Source organism: Bufo gargarizans, unplaced genomic scaffold (genome assembly GCF_014858855.1).
Source record: "Bufo gargarizans isolate SCDJY-AF-19 unplaced genomic scaffold, ASM1485885v1 original_scaffold_2052_pilon, whole genome shotgun sequence".
NCBI lineage: Eukaryota > Metazoa > Chordata > Amphibia > Anura > Bufonidae > Bufo > Bufo gargarizans.
In genome coordinates, this window is record NW_025334623.1 from 133,498 (window position 1) to 153,592 (window position 20,095).

At 44.7% G+C, this 20,095-nt stretch overlaps 2 protein-coding genes across 2 annotated transcripts in view; one reads left to right on the forward strand and one right to left on the reverse strand.

Moving 5' to 3' along the window:
- Positions 1 to 20,095, reverse strand: part of LOC122923915 (platelet glycoprotein Ib alpha chain-like) — a 44,939-nt gene that overhangs the window by 24,427 nt on the left and 417 nt on the right. The gene's annotated exons all lie outside the window — the stretch shown is intronic.
- On the forward strand, positions 1,970 to 20,006 carry LOC122923916 (acetylcholine receptor subunit epsilon-like). Its single transcript, XM_044274780.1, is given in 13 exon segments — positions 1,970 to 2,074; positions 10,854 to 10,990; positions 11,076 to 11,120; positions 12,219 to 12,328; positions 12,420 to 12,575; positions 12,822 to 12,925; positions 13,409 to 13,609; positions 13,875 to 13,989; positions 14,063 to 14,094; positions 14,097 to 14,170; positions 15,445 to 15,643; positions 16,920 to 17,050; positions 19,647 to 20,006. Coding segments are annotated over 13 exon segments (1,515 nt in total). The 5' UTR covers positions 1,970 to 2,028; the 3' UTR covers positions 19,812 to 20,006.

Here is a 20,095-nt window from a genome sequence, read left to right on the forward strand (position 1 = left end):
AATACTGCTCCTATGTACAAGAATATAACTACTATAATACTGCTCCCATCTACAAGAATATAACTACTATAATACTGCTCCTATGTACAATAATCTAAGTACTATAAAAGTGCTCTTATGAATAAGAATATAACTACTATAATACTGCTCCTATGTACAAGAATATAACTACTATAATACTGCTCCTATGTACAAGAATATAACTACTATAATACTGCTCCTATGTACAAGAATATAACTACTATAATACTGCCTCCTATGTACAGGAATATAACTACTATAATACTGCTCCTATATACAGGAATATAACTACTATAATACAGCTCCTATGTACAGGAATATAACTACTATAATACTGCCTCCTATGTACAGGAATATAACTACTATAATACTGCACCTATGTACAAGAATATAACTACTATAATACTGCTCCTATGTACAATAATCTAAGTACTATAAAAGTGCTCTTATGAATAAGAATATAACTACTATAATACTGCTCCTATATACAGGAATATAACTACTATAATACTGCTCCTATGTACAGGAATATAACTACTATAATACTGCCTCCTATGTACAGGAATATAACTACTATAATACTGCTCCTATGTACAATAATCTAAGTACTATAAAAGTGCTCTTATGAATAAGAATATAACTACTATAATACTGCTCCTATGTACAAGAATATAACTACTATAATACTGCTCATATGTACAAGAATATAACTACTATAATACTGCTCCTATGTACAAGAATATAACTAATATAATACTGCTTCCTATGTACAAGAATATAACTACTATAATACTGCTCCTATGTACAAGAATATAACTACTATAATACTGCCTCCTATGTACAAGAATATAACTACTATAATACTGCTCCTATGTACAAGAATATAACTACTATAATACTGCTCCTATGTACAAGAATATAACTACTATAATACTGCCTCCTATGTACAAGAATATAACTACTATAATACTGCTCCTATGTACAAGAATATAACTACTATAATACTGCTCCTATGTACAAGGATATAACTAATATAATACTGCTCCTATGTACAAGAATATAACTACTATAATACTGCTCCCATCTACAAGAATATAACTACTATAATACTGCCCCTATGTACAGGAATATAACTACTATAATACTGCCTCCTATGTACAAGAATATAACTACTATAATACTGCTCCTATGTACAAGAATATAACTACTATAATACTGCTCCTATGTACAAGAATATAACTACTATAATACTGCTCCTATGTACAAGAATATAACTACTATAATACTGCTCCTGTATACAAGGATATAACTACTATAATACTGCTCCTATGTACAAGGATATAACTACTATAATACTGCTCCTATGTACAAGAATATAACTACTATAATACTGCTCCTATGTACAAGAATATAACTACTATAATACTGCTCCTATGTACAAGAATATAACTACTATAATACTGCTCCTATGTACAAGAATATAACTACTATAATACTGCTCCTATGTACAAGGATATAACTAATATAATACTGCCTCCTATGTACAAGAATATAACTACTATAATACTGCTCCCATCTACAAGAATATAACTACTATAATACTGCTCCTATGTACAAGAATCTAAGTACTATAAAAGTGCTCTTATGAATAAGAATATAACTACTATAATAGTGCTCTTAGGAATAGGAATATAACTGCTATAGTACAGGAATTTTAGGTACATGAATAGAAGTTTGACAATACCTACATTTGTACACAGACATGCGGTATATGTTATGAGTAGTAGGTGTGGTCTGTCAAGATATTGGTGACAGCTGTGTATGGCACTGAGGGTCAGGGGGCGTCACAGGGAAATGTCTTCGGGAACAGGAGAGTCATTTCTTTCTGTTGTGGGAGACACTGTGTCCTGACGTTAGATGAATGTACTCCCCTCTCCTGTTCTTGCTCCTTCTCCATGTCCTGTATTACGGTTCTATATTGCTGGATGTGAAACTGACAATCTAGTCATGGGTTGGGGGTTGAGATCCTTCTTCTTGCTTCCACTTCTGATCTGTGAGTCAATCTCTCTGTCTGTCTATGTATAGAGCTGGCAGCGTGCTGTGGTTCTCCTGTGTTTTTCAGTTCGCTGTCTGCTGTGTGCACCACATGTGGTCGGAGGGCGTCCAACTTCTATATAGTGCACTATACATGAGGAAATGTTATCTTCAGAGAAGACCATGCAAAGCACATGGCTGAATCTAGTGTCTGCCATCATTCATGATCTTCTAGGCATGCACAGTATTATCAGCACAAGCAATCAGTTGTCCAAACTGTACCACCTGGACCTTGATTCCTGTAGCTATGGGCCATCCCTATGACTAGCTGGTCCAAAAGATACCACATAACCAGCTATTATTGGTGCTATCAGTCTTAGCTTGTTTTCCCTGAAGTATCAGACAAACCTAGGTAGAAGAACCCTATAGAAGATATTGTGACGTCGTTTTAGGGTTGTCCTCCTACTTTTAACGTTCATTTTTCTTAATGAAGTAATCCGTTTTAGTCAATGGTCAAATTTGAAATTCTTCCAAGACAAGCTACTGGGATCTCAAATGTCTTGTCTAGTGAAATCAGTGGATCCAACAGCCAAGAATCATGATGGAACTAATGAATCTAATCATTACAGAGGGGTCCCTATGGTGGGATGCTCCAGACTTTTAGTCCATTTTGGACAATAGTCAAAAAAAATGTCTACTGAGATCAACCATATGAGTAAGTATTATGGTCAAGTACCTTAATATCCATGTCCAATAAAAAATAGTGAGTCCAACACAACCAAGAACCACGGCTGATGTTTCAGATCTATCCATTAAAAAGAGCAGATCCTATAGCGGGATACTTTCCATAATGGACCCACCCTATTATAGCTAGTCGTTCAGACATTTACTGGTCAGGATACTGTAAACCCTTGGCCTATTTACGACAGTAGTGAAGGTTCAAGTCCTCAAAGACAAGCTGCTGAGATTTTCGTTCAGTAGCTATTATGATCAGAGGAACCTCAATGCCCATGTTCATTGATTTCATTGGGTCCAACAGGAATCATGATGGAGCTCCCAAATCTGACCATGGTATGATACATTCCATAATGGACAATTCCAGTAGTAGCTACTCATTCAGACATCTAGTTATTCAAATAGTCAGAACCCTATATAAATTTTGCTCAATGATCAAACTTCAGGTCCCTCACAAACAAGCTACTGAGAACCTATGAGTATCTACTATGGCAGTAACTCAATGTTCAACCAAGAACCACCCTTGATCCCGAATCTATCCATAAAAGCAGGGTCCCCTATTATGTCCATAATAGACTATTTCTAAAATAGCTAGTCAGGTACATATCTATAATTTAGATAGTCCAAACCCTTGTTCTCTTTTGGACAGTGGTCAATCTTCATGTCTCCCAAGGATTTTTTATGCATAAACTGTAAGACTTAAAGGGAACCTATCACCGGGATTTTGTGTATAGAGCTGAGGACATGGGTTGCTAGATGGCTGCTAGCACATCCGCAATACCCAGTCCCCATAGCTCTCTGTGCTTTTATTGTGTCAAAAAAACGATTTTATATAGATGTAAATTAACCTTAGATGAGTCCTGTCTCCTCCATGCTTGAGAGATGAGTCCAGCATTCTCTGACTCTGACCCCAGCCACGCCCACTGTGAAGGAGCCCAGCACCGCCCCGCATCCTCCGAATCTCCTCCTTGCTCCCCGACGTCAGAAAGCTAGAGCGCCCTTAATCTCGCGATGCACGAGCTAGCGCATGCGCAGTTCGTTTCCTGAGGTTGATGCCAGCACAGGGAAAGAACACTATGACGACACTGCGCATGCGCTAGCTCGCGCATCGCAAGATTACGGCGCTCTAGCTTTCTGACGTCAGGGAGCACGGAGGAGATTCTGAGGATGCGGGGTGGTGCTGGGCTCCTTCACGCTGGACTCATCTCAGGGACAGGACTCATCTAAGGTTCATTTGCATATGTATCAAATTTCTTTTTTTTTACACAATAAAAGCACACAGAGCTATGGGGACTGGATATTGCGGATGTGCTAGCGGCCATCTAGAAACCCTGTCCTCAGCTCTATACACAAAATCCTGGTGACAGGTTCCCTTTAAAAGAACATTAAAGCGTAGCTGAGTTTTCAAAAAAATATTGTATAATGGCAGTGCTTCTTTGTACAATCATAACTGTGAAGGAACAGGCAGTGCTCCAGACAAAAAAAAATGACCAGGAGCCGTTGGCTCCTAAACTAAAAAATTTAGGAGCCAAATTAAATTTTTTAGTCGCCAAATTTAAAATGCATATAATTAAAAAAAAAGGACTTTGAGAAGATGAGGCGCAGGTCACAGTAGTGAGCCAGCACTACATATAGGAGAAAACAGCACCACATACCTCTCACATCCAGGGACATCTTCTGGGGGACAAGGTGACTTAAAAATGGCGAATTGTGTGGTTTAGAGTTTATTTTTTACGGCCTTCACCGAGCGGAAATATTTTTTTATATTTTAATAGCTCACACTTTTTGGGACGTGGCGATATGTAATATGTTAATTCTTTATTGTTTGTAAATTTTATATGTAAAACTGGGAAGGGGCCATTTAAACTTTTAGTATTTTGGTGTTTTTTTTTTTTGTTTAACTTTTTATTTAATAACCATTTCTTCCCTTAGGACTAGAACCTGGATCTTTTTATCCCTTGTGCTATTCACCCTGATACAGCTCTATCAGGGTGAATAGGATCTCACACATCTCCCTGCTGCCCTGTGCACACAGCAGCAGGGAGCTGAACATGGCAGCCAGGGCTCCAGTAGCGTCCTGGCTGCCATGGTAACGATCTGAGCCCCAGCAGTGTAATCTGCCACCAATGGAGTGGATGGGACCCTGTGGCCACCATATAACAATGGGGGGGGGGGGGGGACTTGTGGCCAGTGATAATGGGGGGGGGGGGGAGACTTGTGGCCAGTGATAATGGGGGGGGGGGTGAGGCTTTGGGAGGGCGCACTGCATCACCAATGAATGTAATTAAAGAGGACCTTTCGTGGGTCCAAAGAATATTAACTTATTAGTAGCAGGCTGCATAGAGCGGCGCCCAGGGATCTAAGTGCACTTACTATTAGTCCTGGGCGCCGCTCCGTTCACCCGCTGTGGCCCCCGGTAATTTCAACATTCAGAGCAAGGAGGAGGAGACGCCAGTGTCTGTCCTTCCCCCTGACAGCAGCGCTGACCAATCACAGCGCAGAGAGAGGGAGAAAAAAACAACTCCCTCTCTCTGCGCTGTGATTGGTCAGCGCTGCTGTCAGGGGGAAGGACAGACACTGGCGTCTCCTCCTCCTTGCTCTGAATGTTGAAATTACCGGGGGCCACAGCGGGTGAACGGAGCGGCGCCCAGGACTAATAGTAAGTGCACTTAGATCCCTGGGCGCCGCTCTATGCAGCCTGCTACTAATAAGTTAATAATCTTTGTACCTATGAAGGTCCTCTTTAACTCCTGTCGGCAGCGGTATCACAGACCCGGCACCCGGCCTCAATAACAGGGCATGCGATCTGTGGCACCTGAGGGGTTAATTACCGCAGATCGCATGCCCTGTTATTGAGGCCGGGTGCCGGGTCTGTGATACCGCTGCCTATACTTATGTTTTACATTAATTGGTGGCGCAGTGGCGACAGCTCCTCCCCTCCTCCTCCCTGCTATCTGCCCATTGGTGGTAGTGGCGGCCGCGTCACAGTGGAGAGGGAGGGACTCCTTCCTTCTCCACTGACTGTGCTACGAGAACATAGGCTGCGCAGGAGCGCGGCGGTACAGTCGCAAATGGCGACAAGACTAAAAAGTCTTGTCGCCATCTGCAAATTTTAAGGCGCATTGGCGACCGTTTTGGTCGCCATCTGGAGCCCTGACAGGTCTTCCCTAATGTCTTTCTCAGCCTAACTATTCCCCTCTTCGGCTGCACAGTTAGATATTATCACGGATGAGAATGGGGTAAACCCTCAACCGTGCGATGTCAATAGGATAAGGGTAGCTGCTAGGCCAAGATGACAGGATCAGGGAGCAGGTTACCTCCTAGCGCGTCCCTAATTCTGACCCTGACTCCTAACCGTATGAGCCAACCCAGATGGTAGGTGGGCTCATACTCTGGAACCTAGGGTCCCTACTAGCCCCCAGGAAATCCCTGGACTAGGAGCAGGGTAAGACGACCTGTTACTCCTAGACACGGATGAACAGGAGTCTCACTGGCCAAGGAGCAAGAAGAGGGGAAAGATATACAGCATATGGATATGGCAGGTGAGTTAAACCAGTACCACACCTACCTGCCACAGACACGCTGACTGGAACCCGTGCACAAGTACTGATGTCCACACAAGCATTAAGGACACAGCACACACACAAATCACACAGGTATCCAGGACACCCATAGCTGCAAACAACATAGAGAGCATAAAAACATCTTCTTAACATCATAACATATATTTTTTATGACCACAAGGGTGGCCCTCACTGGATAGATGACATATAAAGACCAGGAGGATGACTCCAGCATAGAGCATGGCTGGAGTACCCCTCAGCTACAGGCATCCAGCAGAAGCTAAATAACCCAAGCAGCCACACCCACATACTAGGAAAGGAGTTAACCCTTCCAACACCAGACAAGGTAAGTGTCACTTAAAGGGGAAATGCACACACAACTAAATCCCGTGCAAACCAAACAAGGAAAGTGAACACATACAAACACACGTTGCTAGATGCAACCGCATGCCTTGACAGCGAGCCGCCTGGCAACCAGCTCAGGCTGCTACACCAGCGGCAACCACGCGTGAGACAACATACTAACTGCCCTCACCTGCGGTAGACAACAAGCAGACCGCTGACAACTGCATGCGACACAAAGAGTCACGACCAAACACATAGTCGTGACACTCCCACCCCTCAAAGCCCCCCCACCAAAAAAAAAAAAGGGGAAACTGGTGAGGAACCCAAAAACAGGGATAGGGGAAGGGGAAAAGTAGGAGAATCAGTGTCAGCGCAAACGAATCTCCCCAGGACTGCTGCCAGCCCCTGGAGCAACACACAGGAACCAGGGCGCCAGCTGCCAGCCCCTGGAGCAACACACAGGAACCAGGGCGCCAGCTGCCAGCCCCTGGAGCAACACACAGGAACCAGGGCGCCAGCTGCCAGCCCCTGGAGCAACACACAGGAACCAGGGCGCCAGCTGCCAGCCCCTGGAGCAACACACAGGAACCAGGGCGCCAGCTGCCAGCCCCTGGAGCAACACACAGGAACCAGGGCGCCAGCTGCCAGCCCCTGGAGCAACACACAGGAACCAGGGCGCCAGCTGCCAGCCCCTGGAGCAACACACAGGAACCAGGGCGCCAGCTGCCAGCCCCTGGAGCAACACACAGGAACCAGGGCGCCAGCTGCCAGCCCCTGGAGCAACACACAGGAACCAGGGCGCCAGCTGCCAGCCCCTGGAGCAACACACAGGAACCGGGGCGCCAGCTGCCAGCCCCTGGAGCAACACACAGGAACCAGGGCGCCGGCTGCCAGCCCCTGGAGCAACACACAGGAACCAGGGCGCCGGCTGCCAGCCCCTGGAGCAACACACAGGAACCAGGGCGCCGGCTGCCAGCCCCTGGAGCAAAACACAGGAACCAGGGCGCCGGCTGCCAGCCCCTGGAGCAACACACAGGAACCAGGGCGCCAGCTGCCTGCCCCTGGAGCAACACACAGGAACCAGGGCGCCAGCTGCCAGCCCCTGGAGCAACACACAGGAACCAGGGCGCCAGCTGCCAGCCCCTGGAGCAACACACAGGAACCAGGGCGCCAGCTGCCAGCCCCTGGAGCAACACACAGGAACCAGGGCGCCAGCCACCAAACAGTCAGGAGAGACCGCACTGATGACTGCGTCCACACTCAGACACGGTTCCCACCAAGTCGCTGCCAGCATGCATCCTCCACCAGCATACACCAAAGCCAGTCTAACAAGGACTGCAGCTAGCCACACCGACACAAGTGAGAGAAGCTCTGAGAAGTGGACGAGGAGAGACCCAACCACAAGTGCCAGTTCACACACACTGCAGCCACTGCTACAGAGAACTGCACTGTAACAGGGTTCCCCTTTCACCCTCCCTCCGGAGGATAAGCATGCATGCCAGAAAACGGCAGGCGCCACATGCTGCGCCCTCTTCCGAAGGCGGTACACTCCCACGCCTCAAAGCCCCCCCCCCCAACAACAAAAGGGGAAAGTTGGTGGGGCATAACAAACAATGGGGGGGGGGAATGACAAGTAAGGGGGCACCAATACAGACAACGGTGACAATCGAATGGCAGGGCAAAGCCACTCACCGCGCCGTTAACAGTGAAACCTCCATAACGCTCTCCCTCTAGAGAACGCGCATGCACCCCATAACCAGATGGCGATACATGCTGCACCCTATTTCGAAGGTATCCAAGCAAGGAGCCTTTGTGGTCATAAAAATATATGTTATGATGTTAAGAAGATGTTTTTATGCTCTCTATGTTGTTTGCAGCTATGGGTGTCCTGGATACCTGTGTGATTTGTGTGTGTGCTGTGTCCTTAATGCTTGTGTGGACATCAGTACTTGTGCACGGGTCCAGTCAGCGTGTCTGTGGCAGGTAGGTGTGGTACGGGTTTAACTCATCTGCCATATCCATATGCTGTATATCTTTCCCCTCTCCTTGCTCCTTGGCCAGTGAGACTCCTGTTCGTCCGTGTCTATGAGGAACAGGTCGTCTTACCCTGCTCCTAGTCCAGGGATTTCCTGGGGGCTAGTAGGGACCCTAGGTTCCGGAGTATGAGCCCTCCTACCATCTGGGTTGGCTCATATGGTTAGGAGTCAGGGTCAGAATTAGGGACGCACTAGGAGGTAACCTGCTCCCTGATCCTGTCGTCTTGGCCTAGCAGCTACCCTTATCCTATTGACATCGCACGGTTGAGGGTTTTCCCCATTCTCATCCGTGACAGATATATTTCTTTCACAAGCACGGGTGCCTCCCTTCTGTGGAATCTGCCAGCTCTGTATTGCTATGGTGTCATTTTCCTTACTTCCCACTATGTTTTCAGCTCCGTGGCTCACAGGACAGATAAGGAGGGGAAGCCCACTTACAAAAAGGCAGAAGGCTCCTGTGATCTTCAGAAGCAATTTAGAAGCAGTTCTTTTATTGGGCTCACAATTTCAGGTAGCTTTGACATGCGCCCACTTTCTCTCTGCCGCCTTCTGTGTCTGTTGCAAGGGATGGACTGCCAATTAGGTGGAATCAGAGCTACTAACCACAAGAGGTCCCTATGGTGGTATATATTTTATACTGAATAACACCTTTTGGCATGGTTCATCTAGTCTGCTCTTATATTATTTCTTTTTTATCTCAGGATAGACATGTGTTTATCCCAGGCATGTGTCAATTCAATTACTGTAGATTTCCCAACCCCATCTGCTTGAAGTTTGTTCCAAGCTTCAATCACTCTTTCCATAAAATATTTCCTAACAGTGCTCCTGATCTTACCAACAGCTAATTTCTTAAGTTCTTTAAGTCTATCCTGGTATAGAACCTTCATAGACTCTATCCTGGTACGTTTTATGCTTAAGACTCTCCACCATTTTTGTAGCCCGTCTTTGCACCCGTTCAATTTTATCTCTGTCTTTTTTAGGTGGGATCTCCAGAACTGGACACAGTCTTCCAGATGGGGTCTCACTAGCATTCTATACAGCGGTATCACAATCTCTCCCTCTCTACTGGTTATACTTCTAGCGATACAGCCAAGCATCCTACTTGTTTTCCCTACTGCCTGTCCACACTGTGCACTCATTTTGAAGCTGTCTGATATCAGAACACCTAAATCCTTCTCTTCTGAAGTCCTCAATAACAAGGAGCTGCCAATACAATACTCAGACTGTGGGTTCCTTCTCCCCAAGTGCATTATTTTCCATTTGGAAACATTGAACTGCAGTTTCCATTATTTGGACCATTTATCCAAAGAAGCTAAATATTTTTCCATGTTACTAATGCCTTCAGGAATATCAATCCTATTACACACTTTTGTGTTATCGGCAAACAGGCAAACCTTACCTATCAAACCTTCTCCTAAGTCGCCTACAAAGATAATTTAAAAAATTGGACCCAGGATGGACCCTTGAGGTACACCACGTGTGACTTATCTCTCCTCATTATAGTTACCCATTCAGACATCTAGTAATGTTGATACTCTAAACCCTCTATAAAATTTAGTCAATGGTTAAACTTCAGGTCTGTAAAAGACAAGGTGCCAAGTTCTTTGATGAGTAGCTAATATGATGGTAACTCAGTGTCCATGTCCTTTCAAATCACTGGGTCCAACATAACCAAGAATCATAATGGAGCTCAAAGAGGGGTCCTTATGGTGGGATCCATTCAATAAGAGCTACTCATTCAGATGTCCTATAATTGGGATGCTCTGAACCTTCGATCTAGTTTCAACAATAGTTATACATCAAGTCTCCCAAGGTTAGGCTACTGAGAGTTAGTTACTAGTGGTTACTGGATCTGGGGGACAATCAATACCCATGATCCAACACAGCCAAGAACCATGATGAAGCTGCCAAATCTAACCATCAAAGAGGGGTCCCTATGGTGGTATTCTCTCCATGATAGACAACCCCTATAATAACTACTTACATCCAGTAACTGGGATACTGCAATGCACCATGTTGAACAGTAGAGAATCTCCATCTAAACATAGAAGAAGGACAATTCAAGAATACAAGTTCCTTGTAGTATATTTCTACCAGTTGTCTTTTCTGCTTTTCCCAGGTTCATTGGCCAGCGAGGAGGCTAAGCTTATAGGAGACCTCTTCTCTAACTATGATAAACAAACCCGTCCAGTGAAGTCTATCAATGACATTGTTCAAGTGAATCTGAAACTCACGTTGACCAACTTAATCTCCCTGGTAAGTGTTCTTCATGAGTCAATCCATGCCCTGACCAGTTCTGTGTGGTAACACATAGTCCCCATTCATTCATTTATTTTGGCAGAAAGAACGAGAAGAGACCCTGACGACCAACGTGTGGATATTAATCGTGAGTAACATAATGCATCTGGTGAAAGGAGAACTCTGATAATCTGACAAAGTGGAGTTCAATGAGACTATTAGCAGAACATTTTATGTTGGGCTTTTTTACTACTTCTTGGTCCTCAAAAGTTAACATCTTCCTGTGCCATCCTAGTATCCAGAATATCTGATAATCCAGCACCTATCAGACCCCACTTATGCCATTTTAAAGGAATTTTACTGTATATAATTTAGTGTTACTTCTTAGCTCAAGAGATGTTCTCTTGGTTTGTTGAAGATGTGCTCGGTCAATGTGTTGAGTTTTTAACATGGTAGTCGAAACCCATAAATGGTTACCAGATAGAGCACCATACCCATGCACCTTGCCTAGCACTGCAACTCAGACTTATTCACAAGAGATGCAGTACCTGGCACAGCCAAGTGTATGGAGCTGTGCCTGATAACAATTGAAAGGGAGTCTATGGTCCTTTTATTCAACTCATTGACAAGGTTGCCAGGAGTCAGACCCTTGCCAATTAGCCCATTGTGAGAACAGGCCATCAATATTATAGTCCAGAAAACTAAGTTACATGGACTTTAGTGCCTTAAGCTTTATGGCATATCAGCAATTATGATTCCAGAGAATGCGATAGCCCATTTCCGGTTCCCATCATTTCCCTAAATAAAGAGTGACTGGACATGTATGGCCTCCTCTTTGCTGGTAATGGGCAACACAGAGACGTAGATATAGGTGAAGAGGCAGCAGTTGCATCCAAAACCTTTTACCTTAGGATACCTAAAGGCCTCTTTGCCATAAAATACTCATGATTGTCTGATATGGGAAGGGGGAGGGGGGTTGGAATTCCAGATTTTGCATTGAGGCCCAGGAGCTTAGTTGAATCAATGGGGTATCTGTGGTTAGACCCCGTTAGATAAAACTTTTAGCCCAGCTTAGTAGCCATAAAAACTCATTGGAAGACAAATATCTGAATACTTAAAGTGCATCTCCAGTTGTGCTTGAAAGTCCAGCTCCTTAGACATTCAGGCAACTGAGACCTGGGCTCATGTACTGTATGCAGGGTCTTCACAACCATCAGACCTTTCTAATTGTTCTAATCTCTTGAAGACATGGGACGATTACCGGCTGACCTGGAATTAATCTGATTATGGCGGCGTTGGAATTGTGCGCGTTCCATATTACATGGTGTGGCTTCCCGATATAGTCCTGGAGAACAAGTAAGTTAGAAGATAGAAACTTGTCCTCCATCTTACAATTTGTTACTCCCACTACTGGGTAACCCATTCCCACTCCTATGCTGTCTTTTAGTATCGATGGTCAGTTTGATGTGGCGTACTATGCCAATGTGCTCGTGTACAGCACCGGATATATGTATTGGCTTCCACCAGCCATCTTCAGGAGTACATGCAGTGTTGACGTCACTTACTTCCCATTTGATTGGCAGAATTGCTCACTGGTGTTCAGGTGAAGAAATCTATGACTCTTAACTTCCTTGCCACCATAATGATAAGATTACCTACATCTCTACATTTACCACTTCAGCTTGACTTTCCTGTAGGTTAGGTCACTGTCCAAAGTTAGATAGATGGTTCCTGGACCTGCCCTGACCTCCTAACTTAGGAACTCAAGTGTTGATAAAGATGGAAGATTCCTTTAAGAGTGAGGTACAGGAATACCATTGTTTCATGTTTTTTTTTTTTTTTTTTCCAGGTCTAAAACCTACAATGCGAATGAGGTTGACCTTCAGTTAGCCCTTGATGATGAAACACAGAACATGATAGAATGGGTGGACATTGACCCTGAGGCATTTACAGGTGATTCGAGGTGGATTTGTTGTAACCCCTCCTGGTGACCCTTTAGTTATGTCCTGATGCAATGCCTAAAAGATACCCCTAGACCCTGGTTCTAGAAGCAGACCTCAATGGTGTACATCCAACAAGTTTGCTCTTTGTAGATGTCCTTCTACACGTACAATAGAGTCTCAGAAAGTTTTTTTTATTTTTTATAAAACCTCAAGATGTGACTACCTCACAGAAGACGTCTTAGGCCAGGGCTGGTTCCTGTGCATTTAAAACTTGATGACGGACTTTCAGATGATCTCTGCAATGGTTTCCCCCAAAAAGTTGAATCACACTCTAGGTACCAATGCCTTGTTCTCTCACCAACATGCAAAGATATGGACTTTTGCATATTAATGCAAGAACAAGTTTCTTTTTCTACTCCGCATATTCAACAACCATACCAGACCCTGACCAGTATGTTCATTCTCCTTTACCTTCTCTGTTTGTTCTTTCCAGAAAATGGAGAGTGGGCAATTAAGCACCGTCCTGCGAAGAAGGTTATAAATAAGGCGTACACTTCCGAGAACCTGGAGTATCAGGAGATTCGCTTCTTCTTGATTATTCAACGAAAACCTCTGTTCTACATCATCAATGTTATTGTTCCTTGTGTCCTCATTTCATCCCTAGCTGTACTGGTCTACTTTCTTCCAGCAAAAGGTGAGGTGGACAAAAAAAAAAAAAGACTGCAAAGAGCAATTCCACCCATAGATGGTAAAAAAGCCATTGGTTGGGTAACGTTAAATGAAGAAGTCCTAGCCCAGGCAGAGCATCTGAACATTTTCTGAAGTATGATGTTGGTATCTGAATTTTATTAGGGGGTGTTTGTTAGACTATTGCTCATAATATTACTGCCCTCCATACTGGTGGGATTGCCTGCGAATGTCCTTTTGTCTTCACCCCCTTCTGTATCCATCTTCTCTAGCTGGAGGTCAGAAGTGCACAGTGTCCATCTCGGTCCTCCTGGCCCAGACTGTGTTTCTGTTCCTAATTGCTAAGAGTGTTCCGGAGACATCGCTCAGTGTCCCGCTCATCGGAAAGTAGGTGACATTGTCTTCTACCCATGTGTTAGAAACATTCTAATTCTACAGAAATACAATGCTTATCTTTCAGATACCTGATCTTTGTAATGCTCGTATCGACGCTCTCAGCTGCGTCATTGTCCTGAATGTATCACTACGGATGCCAAGTACCCACAACCTGACTGCCAAAGTGAAACGCGTGAGAACCTCAATAATGTATAGTACTGATCCATTACCAGGCCTTGAAATATAACTCCAGTCCATATATCAGAAATAGATCATTAGTAAAGGGGTTGTGCAGGATTAGAAAAGCATCCATATTTTTCTAATCTTGGATCACCCCTTTCATTTTTTTTCCAGTTGCTTCAGTTTATTCCCTGGTCGAAATCAGCTCACCCTAGGCTGTCAATATCAGATCAACAGGGGTCCAAACACCGGGACCCCCACTGATCAGCTGTGGCCTCCTCACAGTTCATGGAGCACAATGTCGTGCACTAGATAGTGCTGTCCTTTGCATTGCAGATCAGTCCTAGTCGCTTAAATGAGACTGACCTGCGCCTCGGCCATGTATGATGAAAGAGAGATCACTGGCCTAGGAACAGTGAGCGCCACAGCCGCCTCCGATCTGATATTGCTGAGCTATTCTGAAGATATTAGAATCTCGGAAAACATCCTTAAAGGGTGTCTATCAGCAGTTTTGACTATGCTTAACTGCTGAGAGAACTGTTTAGAGGTTGAGTGGAGTAGTGTATGTATTAAGTTTTATTCTGCCAGGTTCCCGCTCCTGTGGAGCTTCACTGTGACGTGTGCCTTGCAGTGAACAACTTCACAGTCCCTACTCTGTGCTGAGTGACAGCTCTAGCATCCAACCAACTGTCACTCAGAGCAGGGGGAGGGGCTGCCAAGGAGCTTAATGCAAAGCAAGCTTCACAATGAAGCTCCGCCTCCTGGGCCCTTGTGCGAGCAGAACCTGGCAGAATAAAACTTTATATTCACACTACTCACGATAGCTCCATAAAAGATATATCTATTCTGCTCTCCCCAGCTGCTGCCTAGTGCTGTTAGCAGTTTAGCATAGTCAAAACTGCTGACAGCGTCCTTTTTTATGGAGGCAATTCAGATGAATAGGGACGGCTTTTGTCTGCTCTGCTAACACATAGTATTTTTGGGCGGGGATGATATTCTGTGACGTCCATATGTCTTAATAGGGTATTTGGACAGGAGATATCTTCATGAAGCAATCCCTTTAAAGTGGCCAGACTACCGTAGACTCCAACAGACAGCTCAGCTGAGCTGGAGTTACTGAGCAGAGCTAAAGAAGAGCCCATCAGGAAGAGGTGTTACCAAAAACATTGATTTACATGTCATGTTTGAGCCCACACTTGGGCATCTGGGCCCTAGACACAAAAACTTGGATAAGCGGTATAAAGGTATAAACAAATGTACTAATGATCTAGAATTTTCTCACGTCAGATGCTTCTGGAGGTGCTTCCACGTTACTTACTCATGGAGATCGCGCCATGTGAGGAGGCAGAGAAGACCCCGCAAGAGAGGAGGAGAAGCTCGCTGGGGATCATGTTAAAGGCTGAGGAGTATATACTAAAGAAGCCACGAAGCGAACTGATGTTCGAGAGGCAGAGAGACAGGCACGGGATGAGCAGGGGCCACAAAGGTGAGAAGGAACAGGAAGGAAAGGGCTACGGTGGTGAAGAAACGGTAGGTGAGCAAAGATTATAGATGAGTAGGATCAGCAGTCACCACATGGAAGAAGAGGGTCAGAATGAGCAAAGACCACTGGAATTAAGAGGGTGAGGATGAGCAAGGAACACATGGATCGTCAGGTTGAAGATAAGCAGGACTATAATGATGAGGAGGGTTAGGATGACCACAGTGATAAGGAGGTGCAGAATGAACAAGAAACATAAAGATCAAGGGGCTAAGGATGAAAAAGTACCCCAGCGATCAGGAGGCTTAGGATCAGCAGGTACATAGCGATTAGGAGGATGAGAATGAGCAAGGAACACAGCAATGAGGAGGCTCAGGATAAGCAAGGGCCTCAGTGATCAGGAGGCTCAGGATCAGAAGGAACATAGGGATCAAGAGGATCATGATGAGCAATCAAAGCAGGGATCAGGATGTGCAAGGAACACTGTGATCAGAAGGCTCAGGATAAGCATGAACCACGGTGATGAGGAGCCTCATGATGAGCAGAAAACAGAGGCATCAGTAGGCTCAGGATGAAAAGGGACCACATTGATCAGGAGGTTCAAAATAAACAAGGACCCAAAGGCGGACTAGGAACTTAAAGTGGCCCTGGAAAAATACCTAATAGTGGCCCTGTGTTGGAGATGAGTCCAAATTGACAGAAAGTGGGGCAACACAAGTGCGTAGGGCCTACACAAGCCACAAGTACTCAGGGGCAACAGAAGTAGATGGGCCAGCAATACCATAGCGTAGCACTAAATACTGCCCCAGAAGAACCAAATACCACAGAGCAGGAGGGAGTAAGTACTTGATGCTCATAGCATTGTGAGAGCTTCAGAAGGTTATGTACCTGGGAAGCGGCCATGAAGAGGGCTTGGGAGGCCTCCAGGGCATTCGCCCACCGGGAATTTTCCCTGAAGGGTCTATGGCTAGTCTTCCCATGCAAGGACCATAATGATGAGGAGGTCCAAGATGAGCAGGAAACACAGTGATCAGAAGGTTCAGGATGAGCAAGAAACGCAGTGACAGGAGCCTCAAGATGACCAAGGACCACAAGTATAAGTAGATAAAATATGAGTAGTGTCCAAACAGTCAAATATAATATCAGCCAATTATATAATAACATAGAAGATGTAATAATAACACAGGATATAAAAACACCAAAACGTATTATATTAACAGTAAAGGTCAGAAGTCCTTCAGGAAGCCTACAACTAATATGACGCTTCCATCCCTCATTCCAGGTAATCTATTCGATGCCGATGTGACTACTTTGTACAGAAGCTTGACCCATTGTGCCCCAGAAATCAAGAACTGTGTGGATGCCTGTAACTTCATCACAGCCAGCACAAAGGAGCAAAACGCATCCGGAGCCGTGAGTGTCCTGTTTACTGAGGAGCCACCTATGAGTCTACCCTGTCCACCGCTGCCCCCAGTTTTCAGAAACCATCTATTTCTCTAACAGGAGAGCACTTGCCTTTGGTTTCATTCTAAATGTCTAAGTCCGCCATGCCTTGTCCCTGGTGGCCTTGTGATTTAGTGGAAGCTCACCACCCAGTCACCTAGTTGCTTAGAGTCCATGTATGATGGTTCAGTGACATCACGTTCATCTGTCACGTGGCCTAGGAGCAGCTCAGCGAGCACAGCCGCTATATAGTGTACGGCGCTGTGCTAGGTTAGCACTGGTGCCTTCTCAAACAGCTGATCGGCGAGGGTCCCGGGTGTCAGACCCCCACAGATCAGATACTGATGACCTATCCTGAGGATAGGTCATCAATATAAAAACTTCTGAAAACCCTTTTAACACCAGACCTGTTGCTGCTTTCCAAAAAGGAATAATTTTTGGGCCACATTGCTCAGAACAAGCTATTTCATGAACACCGACAAACATCTGCCCAAAACAAGGGATAATTTTCGGAAAGTTTTTTAATAAAAAAAAAACTAACAAATCCAACTGTACAGTGTGATTGAAACCGCCGGCGTCCACATGGCTATGTATGTCTGTGTCCCTATGACATTACTAATGCTGTCTTTGCGTTAAAGAGCCTGAAAGGTGTTGGATACAGTCCTAGGAGACCCCATAGGGTCATACATGACTTTTCAGGGCAATCAGAGCACTTTGGATTCGGATCGAATTTATTCTTACGTGAACAGAATCTGCCAACCGATTTGCTAGAATCTGATCTCAAATTAATTTCGAGAAATTCACTCGTCTCTAATGATGACTCTTGTGGACTAGTGGGTTGCTGTTATAGACCTCAGGCACAATGCTGAAGTTTGGACAGGTAAATGAGGACTAGAACACTAGAACTATTGTTGACTTACCCACTAGTCCACCAGGGATATCAATACCAGATCATTAGAAAAATTACACATCCCATCAGGAAGATTATGAAATCAGGCCACTAGACTACCAGAGATGATACTGGCTAACCCATAATACCGCCAGATAGGATACTGGCTAACCCACAATACCGCCAGATATGATACTGGCTAACCCACAATACCGCCAGATATGATACTGGCTAACCCACAAGACCACCAGAGATGATACTGACTAACCCACAAAACCACCAGAGATGATACTGGCTAACCCACAAGACCACCAGAGATGATACTGGCTAACCCACAAGACCACCAGAGATGATACTGACTAACCCACAAGACCACCAGAGATGATACTGACCAACCCACAAGACTGCCAAAGATGATACTGGCTGACCCATAATACCACCAGAGATGATACTGGCTAACCCACAAGACCACCAGAGAAGATCCTGGCTAACCCACAAGACCACCAGAGATGATACTGGCTAACCCATAATACCACCAAAGATGATACTGGCTAACCCACAAGACCACCAGAGATGATACTGACTAACCCACAAGACCACCAGAGATGATACTGGCTAACCCACAAGACCACCAGAGATGATACTGGCTAACCCACAAGACCACCAGAGATGATACTGGCTAACCCACAAGACCACCAGAGATGGCATTTATATAAAATGCATGCAGAAAGTCTTCAGACCCTGTCACTTTTTCTCATTTTGTCATGATACCAAAATTTTGATTCGATTTCGATACCGTCCGAAAAAATAAAACACCAAAAAGTCTGTGTGCATTCCATATTTTATGGAATGTCCCGCCCATAATAGAGCAGCCCTATCCTATTTTTTGAGGGGGCAAGGTGACAAAAAAAGGCGAATCGCACGGTTGTTTTTCCGTTACGGCATTCACCGCATAGGAAATATTTTTTGATATTTTAATAGTTCACACTTTTTTTGGGCATGGCGATATGTAATATGTTTATTTTTTATTGTTTGTAAATTTTATATGTAAAATTGTGAAAGGGAGCGATTTTAACTTTTAGTATTTTTGTGTTTTTGTTTTTTTTTACTTTTTATTTACTATTAGCCCCCTTGTCCTATTCACTCTAATAAAGCTCTATTAGGGTGAATGGGACTTTACACTCTCCCTGCTGCCCTGTGCATAGAACACACATCCTGGCTGCCATGGTAACAGATCAGAGCCCAATTACACTGATCGGAACGGCCACCAATGATACTAATACTTGGGTGGGGGGCACTGCGCCACCAATGGTTAGAATTTATAATACCGAGGGGGGGGGGGTGCACTGTTCCACCAATGAATGTAATTCACACATTAATATAAGTATAGGAGGCAGCGGGTGACGGCGACGGTATCACATACCCGTCCTCACAAACAGGGCATGTGATCCGCCGAACCAGGGATGCACTGTACCAGGGGGACTATGAATTGAGTAGACCATCAGTTACTAACCTCTTCATACCACCATAAATATTATGAATGATGATGCTAGACTACCACATATAACATTGACTTACATGTTAGTTGACTATGATCAGGTTCCTCACAGGCTGCGCCTCTCACTCCTCATGGGCGGGTATAATATACCATATGTAACCTCCTTTTTTATGTTGCAGGAAATGGAGAACTGGGTGATGATTGGGAAGGTCTTAGACGTTCTGTGTTTCTGGGTGGTCCTCCCACTATTTGTGATGGGGACTCTCGCCATCTTTCTTATGGGACATTTCAATAGCGCACCAGATCGTCCTTTTGCCGGTGACAACCGTCTCTATGAACCATAAACTGTGCCAATGGGAATCCGGATCCTGGGTCTCTAGGTGGAGCGAGTGAACACCAGGACATATGTGATAATGTCAACCTCACCGGTGTCATTATTGACTTGCTATCCGTGTGGGTGGCCACCATATTGTATCGTACATGGAGCCCATAGGTCCCTACACCAGTCAATTCATCTTGAATTTCTTGTCCTTGGCTTTGTTGGAAGTTCCTAGATTACTCGATGAGCAAAATTTGTGCGTGTCCCTTTAAATAAAATAAATCTTTCGATTGTGAATTTTGCATTTTC